Consider the following 10,145-nt stretch of genomic DNA (forward strand, 5'->3'; position numbering starts at 1 on the left):
TGAATGTCAAAACTGTGTTATTTGATGAATTCCTACATCAACTTTCATTTAAAGTTAGTTTGAACGCTGTAGTTAATGCCAAAACAATTAAATACAATAAAATTATAAGTTTACCAAAAATGCGAAACATTTCACTTGAAATATTTCATAGGCGTTCGAAGCACCGGGAAGCCAAGGAAAAAATTTATGGTTTCGATTTCCTTAAATTTTAGCAAATTTATATATAAACTATCGATTGTTTTGATGTTAAAAGCTTATTTGAGACCTAAAGAATGCCTTTCACTAACATTTCAGTCGAAGTTTGTGCGATTCATAAGTAAAATCGAGTGTCCGGGATTCGAAGCAAAAGTGTCCGGATTTCGAATCAGCTTTTAGCAGTATCCGGGATTCGAAGCACAACAAGTCATTTTAATTTTAAAATTCTGACGAAAAATTGTTAGAAAATACATATTTTGCATGCATTTTCTTGAAACTGACTGTTTATACTACATCCTGATGATATTTCTACATTTCCAACTTATTACATGATTTTTTTGCCAGCTATAACAAAAATGATATGCTACTAAGTGTCCGGATTTCGAATCATGACGTTACACGTGCTAAAAATTTAAACTTTTTAGTGCTCAGATGGAACTCATCTCTTTCACGTCAATGAATGTTTCCTGTAGGAATCAGCAAGGTAGATTTTTTTTTACAAATCCACAGTAGTTATTTTACAATGTTTTGCTTGATTTCCAACAAAAATAATACTTTGGCGTCCAATTGGTACTTCTGATTGTCTCTGCGCTCTTGCTTTGAACGTTGTGCTTATTGCATACCCAAAGGCGTTTTTCAATCAACTGTTCAACTGTTGCAAAGCACGCAAAAAGATAAGCACTTCCTGAAATTTGGTATTTTTTGCTCGTTGTGTGATCAATTTTAACGCAAAATTAGCGAAATCTTACACTAGTTTTTAACTTTTCTTGTTACATTGATTTTTAACGGCGAAAATCGATGCAATCAACCACGTGCTTTTTCCGTACAAGCCACGTGATTCGGTTGCGTAGGTGGTGTTTCGAAAAGCGCTAGTAGGCCATGCGTTTGCCAAAGTTGGTAATTTTCTCTTTGCCAGTTGATTTTCGTGAAAAGTGATCAGCTGATTTTTGCGTGCTCAAAATGGTGTGTGAATTTAGATTTTTTTTTTAAATCGTCCAATTTTATATCTTCCCATTTTTCCTACGTACAGGTTTTTTCTCGCAGCCCGAGCCGTACTCCCCCGCGCAGCTACCGGAAGCACCGCAGCGACCGGAAGGATCGTCGAAGCCACCGGCGCAGTTCTCGGCACCGACGCCACCGACGCAGTGTCAGCACCTTTTCGGGCTCGTCGTCCGGTTGTTCCTCGTGCTACAATCGCCACCGGTCACCGCTGCCGGAAAAGGACCGTCCGGTTGATCCGCCGCCGTCGACCTGTCTCGGCGTGTTTGGCCTCAGCAATTACACCCAGGAGGCGGACCTGAGGACCGTGTTTGGCCGGTTCGGATTGATCGAGAAGGTGCAGATCGTGTACGATGCCAAGACGAAGGCGTCCCGCGGGTTCGGATTCGTGTACTTTGTCAACCTGGAGGACGCTTCCGCAGCCAAGGTGCAGTGCAACGGAATGGTAATGCACGAGCGAACCATCCGGGTGGACTATTCCGTTACGGAGCGACCCCACACGCCCACGCCGGGGATTTACATGGGCGAGCGGGAGGATCGACGACGCCGGAAGCACCGGAGTTCGTACAGCTATCGGGGAAGGAGTTATGAGTAAGTATTGAATTCTTCGATGTACAATACAGTAGACTGTCTCTCTATTTCCTGGCTCAATATTCTATTTCACATTGAAGCCAATGTTTATTTGCAAAGATTGCTGAATTCGCGGCCTTTTAAAAAATATGAAAAAACATGTTCACACAGAAGATAAAAAACCCAAAGAACGCTTAAGTGAGTTACCTATTAAAAATTTAAAATAAATACATTTATGTATCTCAAAATAATCTGTTTCAAAATTGTTAAAAGTGTATAAAAAGCAAAAAAAAGCACCCTTTAAGAGTTGAAAACAAAACCCTACTGCCGCTCCAATCTAGTCCGTCCCAGACTCGATTATCCTAAGGCCTTGGCAAAAGTTCGGATAATCGAATCACGAAATTTTTTTTCCTTGTCATATTATTTATTGTTGAGCTTTAGTTTGTACCCTAAACTAGGGGAAATTCTCGTATGTTTGGCAGGTTAAGGACTCGCTCCTAACTCCATCAAATTTTCTGATTTTCACTATTTAAACAACAAATTTTGCAAAACTTTTGATGGAAACTTGCTTGCACACTTCTTATTGAGCTATTTATCAGTTCGAAACGCCTTAGCTTAAATTGAATGTCAAAGTTCTGACCTGCCAACATTAGAGGCATGCTGAAATTAGATGCTGTTCCCCTACTCTAAAGTGATTTAGAATTTTTAAATCCAAGATGGCGACCAAAATGGCGGTGATAAAATCTATGAAACAAAACTGCGATTGGCCAAAAACTTAATTCCGTAGGCTTACAGTCCATGAAATTCCCTAACTTTGAACTTAAGAGAGTGTGGGTGTTGGAGGATGCTGCAAACAGATATTGAGGTTTTAAAAATATCCATTTTTAACAGTAATTTGCAAAAACTATGAGAAAAGTCAACCCAATCTCGGATGTTTATGGCAAAATACCTTTCAAAATACCTTTCAAATGCAACTAAGAGACAAGGAATTGTTCAAGTTTTAAGAAAAATCGAACAGTTTTAAGATTTTTCGTGTTTTTTGGACCTTAAAATTCAATGCCTATTTTACCCCACTTCTCTTTGACGCAGACGGCTCATATTTGGCATGAGTTCATCTCATGATAAACAATCGCTGAATGTTTCATCCAAAACGGAGCATCTCAATACGACCTGTAGAACAAACCGAGCAAAATTTACAAAAACTGTCTCTTAATTATAAAATAGAACACCAAAACCCATTTCCCCTTCCAGTGACGACTACCATCACGGACGTTCCAGGCGCAGTTCGTCGCGATCCCATCGGCGCCACCGCCGCTCTCGGCACCGTCACCACCGCCGTCGTCGAAGCCATTCCAGAAGCTTTTCGCGCAGCCGATCCTGGTCGAATTCCTCCCGGGATTAAGCAGCCTGAAGCGATACGTAAGTTGAAGATTTGAAGAAAAAAGTTTGGCCAAGCAAAGTCTGCTCAAGATTGGTTGCAAGTTTGAATCTGAATTTTTGGGCGTCGAAGATTTTTTAAGGGAGGATAATATTTTTTTAATTTCGAATGATGTAAAATGCTCTGCGTCGAAATGCTAATTATGATATTTTTGTTTCAGATTACCACTTGTTGACTGGAGATTGTGAAGATTTCATCATACTTATTAAAACAATTTTCTTAATTTATTTGATTGTTGAATAGCTGAAACATTGTGAAATAAACTGTACATGGACTGCTAAATTGTTCTGTTTATCGCACTGCCACGAAGATCCAACGGCGTCCGGTAGCCAACAGTTGGGCCAATAAAAATTGTACCCCCATCAATAAAGGTGGGGCCAGCCGGAGCTCACTCCGCCCATCTTTCTGACGGGCAGTCAACTCTGGGGGGCTCGTGGCTCGTCAGCATCTTATTCCGTTAGCATCGGCAGCAACATGATTGAGGCGCGCCAAGCTTTTAATGCTGAGCTTTAGAGGCTTATCGTTGCCGCGCCTTGCCACCCCTCAGTTAGCCCTGCAGGATGCTTACCTCGGTTATTGGCCAACCGATTCTACACGCCGCGGTCCATTGCACATAATGTGGTGAAATCAATATAATGGATTGCGAACCGCGATGCTGAGCAAGGGAAGAAAAACGTTGCGGAATTAATCACGTTTGAAATGTATTCCAATTTTGCTTGGCCGGGCTGCAGGGTGTTTACTTAAAGTTAAATTTCTTCACTTCAGGTAGGTTAAGATTTGAGTAACTTTCCTCGAAAACACGAAATTTCGACTGTTCCAGCTTTCCTTTGACCTGAAGAGCATTTTGCATAATTGGTTTGTCCATAAAAGTCCCGTTACAATTTTGGCAGTGGTTCCAGCAAAGTAGGTTTGGTCTGCTATAAATCTATTCTTGAAATATCCAACCGTCGACGGGGTTTGAACCCAGGCCAACTGGGGTGAGATGCAACTACGCTTGACACTACACCACCGACAGAAGATTTTTCCAACGCGATTCGTAAATTTATCCAACAAGGTTACCAAATTGTATTAAAGATGAGGGCTCAAAAAATCTAGAATAATAAAAATAATTAAAATAAAATAAATTATGCCGCTGTAAATTTCATTTATTTTTGTTTAATATATTTAAATATCTTTATTCTTATAATAATTACATTTCATTCACATTCTAAGTGGTACGGCTAAATGCCCTTGACCTTTGTTGTACTTTTCGTTTTATTAAAAATTTGTTTATTTACTTCATATTGTTTTACATTTTTGCACTGAATAGAATAAATGCAGCAGAGCAATTCTCCACGGAATCGGTCTTTTTTCTTCAATTTTAATTTTTGTATTTTTTAATCCAACTGAAACTTTTTTGGTGCCTTCGGTATGCCCAAAGAAGCCATTTTGCATCATTAGTTTGTCCATATAATTTTCCATACAAATTTAGCAGCTGTCCATACAAAAATGATGCATGAAGGCACCAAAAAAGTTTCAGTCGGATTAAAAAATACAAAAAAAATCGAATGACCGAAATCCTAGAGAACTGCTCAGCAATTCCCCACGAAAACGGCATGATTCGAAACAAAGTTTTCCGATCGGGCTCAACATTTTTCTGGGGGTCCCTTGGACAACATATTTAGCCCCGTATTTTTTTGTTTGGCCATTAGGGTGACCTACGCCGAGTTAGGATGGTCCGAAAAATTGCCATTTTCGTCATTTTTCGCGAAAATCACTTTTTCAAAAAAACATATCTCCGCGCTATTCAATCCGATTTTAGCTGTCTTAGACGCAAAAGAAAGGTGATTAGTTTGGCTATTTGGGAAAAATAGCAAGAAGTTTCAAAAATCTAGCTTAACATTTGAAAAGGTCGTATGAAAACTTAAAATGCTGTTTTGAAGGTCTCGGGACCAAAGAGCCTAAGTCTGAATATATTTTTACCTGGAAAATTGGAAAATTTTACATAACATATCACAAAATGGTGAAGTTATGTTTTCAATTTTCTGAGATAAGATTTTTTGAAAATAAAAACTGGGTTTTTCGACGAGCCACTCGCGAAAATGGAAAAATGACGAAAACGGCAAAAATTCGAGTAAATTCATTGAAATCTTCAACATCATTAGGACGAGTAAACTACGAACTGTATTTAAAGATAAATCCTCCAAGAGTTCTTACTTGTTCCGCACGAGTTTTGTGCAGAATTTCTTGTGGTGAAAACAGGTCACTACTGCCTTCACTCGTTGATGCTGGTTGGTTTTCCCTCGGTTGCTGACTGAAGCTTGGAGGTGTTGTATTCTCTGCAACTTTTTGCCGCTGATTCAACGGCAATGGCTGCAGATTTGGAATCACTCGAGCAGATCCCGCTCCAGGTGACTCCAAAGCAGGAAAATCCACGTCCATGAATATCACTCAAACGCTCAGATAGTCATTTGACCCCTATTTTTTATCTTAAAAATCTCATAACTTTTGGTAGAATTGATCAAATTGGATGCTTCCAGTTGCAAAAGATTCAGATTTGTCTATATTTTGAACTGTCATATGGGGGACAAATATGGTCCAATTTTACCGGAGATATTCCGGATTCCGTTGGGGTACCTCGGCCCTCCTATTTGGGGTTTTGGTCAATAGAACAAAAACCATTGCATAGAAAAATGCCGGAAATGATGCAAAACTTCAAGGCATCATTCTAATACATCATCTTGCGTAGAAACATGGCATGGCCCAGACCTTCGGGCACCGAAACAGGTTCCAACCGGAAACGGTTCACTAAGCTGATGTCGATTGGTGCCCAAATGGAACCGGTTCCGGTGCCCCGTAGGACTTAACCATGCCAATTATTTTTGCTGGATGATGTATTGGAATGATGCCTTGAAGTTTATCATCACTTCCGGCATTGTTCTGTGAAATGATTTTTTGTTCTATTGACCAAAACCCCAAATAGGAGGGCCGAGGTACCCCAACGGAATCCGGAATATCTCCGGTAAAATTGGACCATATTTGTCCCCCATATGACAGTTCAAAATATAGACAAATCTGGATCTTTTGCAACCAGATGCATCCAATTTGGTCAATTCTACCAAAAGTTTTGAGATCTTTAAGAAAAAAAAAAAAGGGGTCAAATGACTACCCGAGCGTTTGAGTGATATTGGTGGTATTTTGCGACGATTTGGTTGGTGCCTCGTCGTCGCTTGCTGCCGAATTTTTACATACTCGGCTCGTTTTGGGCAGCCTCGATTCTTGGTCGAATGTTCGCCACCGCAATTGAAGCATTTGGCTTCGATGTTCTCGTTGATTTTGTTGCAAGCTTGAAAAAAAAATCGGGGAGCATAAAATCATTTTTAACTTAAATCGATTGTAATATATTTAGAAAAAACAAATCAAATTATTCGCTTTACAGCATTGCATTGGCGTTCTCGATTGCGAGATTCCTACTCGAAACTAGGTGTCCGAGGTTTGGTTGTTGAGGCAACTGCAAACCTCTTTTTACACCTTAGCTTCCATCCACCCCGGGATTCGAACTGACGACCTTTGGATTGTTAGTCCAAATGCCAACTAGCGACTCCACAGATGCAGGACCCAGGGAGACGAATCCTACACCTAGATTGAGCTAACGACCTAACCCTCTAGGTTAGACCGGGGCCAACATTTACTTCCCCATCCGACGGAAGGCGTGGTCAGACAAATCTCGTCTCGAAAAATGCCACCGGGACCGTCTGGGATCGAACCCAAGCCGACTGGGTGAGAGGCAACCACGCTTACCCCTACACCACGGTTCCCGGATCTATTTAGAATACATTGTTAAACGTTTATTTATGATTTTTCAAACAAATGTAAACTTTTCATGCACTTTAGAAATTTTAAATTTTTGGACTACAGAACGGTAAAAGACGGAAAAGCTTGCGAAATAGTATACTATATAGTTTATGCAACAAGTTGCAAAAAGAGGATTTTTTTAGCACGAGTCGTACTCGGTGAACCTCGTTGGATAAATACGAAGAGTGCTGAAAAAATCAAGTTTTGCAACGAGTTCCATACAACATTTTTTTCAATTCCAAAAAACACACACTGAGTGAAATTTTATGTCAAATTTTCATGTATTTTGTCAATAAATCGTTTAAATCAAAAAAAGAATGAAAAGTGTTACTTTTCAAAACAAGTACTGAAAAGTTCAACTGAGTATTGAGCATTTATTTTGAAAAGTGTTGCTATTCGATGCTGTTACTTTTGGTACAGAAAAGTAGGCTATTTCGTCGTTCAAGATTGACAGGTAAAGTAAGTAGTTTCACGACGGAATTGCAAAAAAAAAAATATTTTCATAATTTCATTGATATTATGCAAATTTTTTACTGTACCATAACTGTAACTATGTACCTATAAAGCATTTTGCGATACTTTTTGTATTAAAATTTTGAAAATCTGGTTTGAATTTTTTTTTTAAATTTAACATGTGAGAAATTTCGAAAACATTATCACAACTTTTCTAAAAACTAAGGTTGTTGTAGGAAATAGTTTAAATACCAGTAGCAATAAAATTTTAATGTTTTTGTCACCATGGCCTGATTCCTTCCAAAAGCTCACAAATTGCGTTCAAAAGAGAGAACTTAGGTCCGATGCTGATCTGGAACAGAGACCCCACTTCCGTCCCTTTCCCTACCCCACATTTCTCGCTCGTGCTCTCAATCTCTCACCACTCTCTTGGAATTTTTGGGCCTCCCTCCGTCCTCCCTCTTCTTGGCTCGCTCGCTCGCTCCAACAGACCCAAAAAAAAACGAGCACGTTGTTGGGGCCATTAGAGGAGGGGGTCCACTACTACTGTGCATTTCCCACGGTGAAGTGTGTGTCTCCTCCCGTGGGGGGGGACCACGAAAGCGTGTGTGTGTGTGTGCGCGCGCGCTCAAGTATATAAATTTTTGTGATTTTCTTTTCTCGCGCGCGGACCATTCTTCTTTTATTTTTCGCGGTTGACTGGCGGCCTGTCTTTTGGGGTTGCTTCTGCTCTTGGCCGCGGTTCTTCTCTCTGGAACCAGCATGTTAGGGAAGAAGACGAAAGGAGGAGGGAGGGCGTCCGTTAGTATTGTTTGGAGCCATTGCGCAGTGCAATGTGACGTCGTTGACAGGCGTTGAGGAGCTTTTATGTTTGCGACGGATGTGCGCTGTTTTGTTTGAAATTTTATTTCACTGAATGTGCTATATTGAAAAAAAACTAGAGTTTTATTTGAGGTTTGAAATATGTAGTAGTTTATACAACCAATTGCAAAACTACCTTATTTCAGCTTGAACCTAACTACACTCAAACCCCGATGGTTTGACACCAACTGTTGTCAAACGAACGGGGTCACTTTTTTGTTTGACAACCTTTTACACGGAGTTCACACACACTACCAAACTTTTGTTATGATAGTGTGCGTAAGCACCGTGTAAAAAGTGACAGTTCGTCACTTTTTAGTTTGACTTTGACCAACCAACGGGGTACAAACTAAAAAAGTGTCAAACGAAAATGTGACCAACCACCGGGGGTTGAGTGGTTGAGTGTTCACCGAGTTGGATAAAAACAAAGAGCGTTGAAAAAAAATCATTTGAATGGAATTTCAAGTCAATTCGTTTTGATACAAGTGCTGAGTACTTTAACATTCTAGCATTCATTTTGGGGCTGAAAAGTAAAACCTTTTCAGTTCATTAATTTTGGTAGAGAAAAGTAGACCGTTTCGTCGTACAAGAATGGCAGGAAAAGTTAGTAGTTTCAAGACGGAATTGCAAAATTATAGTTTTTGCAATTCCGTCGTGAAACTACTTACTTTTCCTGTCATTCTTGAACGACGAAATAGCCTACTTTTCTGTACCAAAAATAACAGAATCGAATAGCAACACTTTTCAAAATAAATGCTGAAAAGTTCTACTTTTCAGCACTCAAATGGGTGCTGAAAAGTTGAACTTTTCAGCACTTGTTTCGAAAAGTAACACTTTTCAAATTTTTTTTAATTTAAACGATTTATTGACAAAATACATGAAAATTTGACATAAAATTTCACTCAGTGTGTGTTTTTTGGAATTGCAAAAAATGTTGTATGGAACTCGTTGCAAAACTTGATTTTTTCAGCACTCTTCGTATTTATCCAACTCGGTGAACCTCGTTGGATAAATGTACGACTCGTGCTGAAAAAATCCTCTTTTTGCAACTTGTTGCATAAACTACTATAATGCAACAAGGTGCAAAAAGAAGTTGTACATTCATCCAATGAGGCTCTGCCGGGGAAAATTACACGAACTTTTTTTTTTTAGTTTTGAAAAATATGCGATTTTGTTGTTCGAGATGGACAGGAAAAGGAAGTGTTTCTGCAACGGAATTGCATAAATTTAGATTTCAAAATGACTGCGCAGGCTCAACTCGAGGGGAAGCATAAAGTTTGGGGTCCCCAGAATCACGTGCATTTTGAATTTTTCAAAAATAGTTTGTCTGGGCCGAATGGTTTTTCTCCAAAGTTTGTATGGAGAATTAGGGCGGTTCGTCGCTCTTGCATACAACCCAAAAATTGCATGCAATATGTAGGAGAACCGAACCGCACTAATTTTCCATACAACTTTGGGAGAAAACCCATTCGGCCCAGACAAACATTTTTGAAAAATTCAAAATGCACGTGATTCTGGGGACCCCAAACTTTATGCTTCCCCTCGAGTTGAGACTGCGCAGAAATTTTGTTGGTCGGCGTAATCAAATGTAAATTTTAATATTCAGTTTGTGCTACAGTAACATCATCCAATAACAAAACTGTTGAAAGGCCAACGTTAAAATAGAGCTTTATTTCACGTTGATAAGTTGTACCATTTAATTTTGTTACATTACTATTTGTACGATTGAACGATTGAAGCTTGAGTGTGGCAGTTTTCTTGTAGGGTATTTGTCCCTATTTTGGGCTTAGTACCT

The 10,145-nt window shown here is 39.5% G+C and overlaps 1 protein-coding gene across 1 annotated transcript; it reads left to right on the forward strand.

Annotated features, from left to right (window-relative positions):
• The first annotated feature begins 1,119 nt into the window (after nucleotides 1-1,119).
• LOC6050065 (transformer-2 protein homolog beta) lies at nucleotides 1,120-3,442 on the forward strand. Its single transcript, XM_038255444.1, has 4 exons — nucleotides 1,120-1,158; nucleotides 1,226-1,785; nucleotides 3,016-3,183; nucleotides 3,363-3,442. The coding sequence occupies exons 1-3, from the start codon at nucleotides 1,156-1,158 to the stop codon at nucleotides 3,164-3,166; spliced, it is 714 nt and encodes a 237-aa protein (XP_038111372.1). The 5' UTR covers nucleotides 1,120-1,155; the 3' UTR covers nucleotides 3,167-3,183; nucleotides 3,363-3,442.
• The last annotated feature ends 6,703 nt before the right edge of the window (nucleotides 3,443-10,145 follow it).

The sequence above is a fragment of the Culex quinquefasciatus genome, chromosome 2 (assembly GCF_015732765.1).
Source record: "Culex quinquefasciatus strain JHB chromosome 2, VPISU_Cqui_1.0_pri_paternal, whole genome shotgun sequence".
Taxonomy (NCBI): Eukaryota; Metazoa; Arthropoda; class Insecta; order Diptera; family Culicidae; genus Culex; species Culex quinquefasciatus.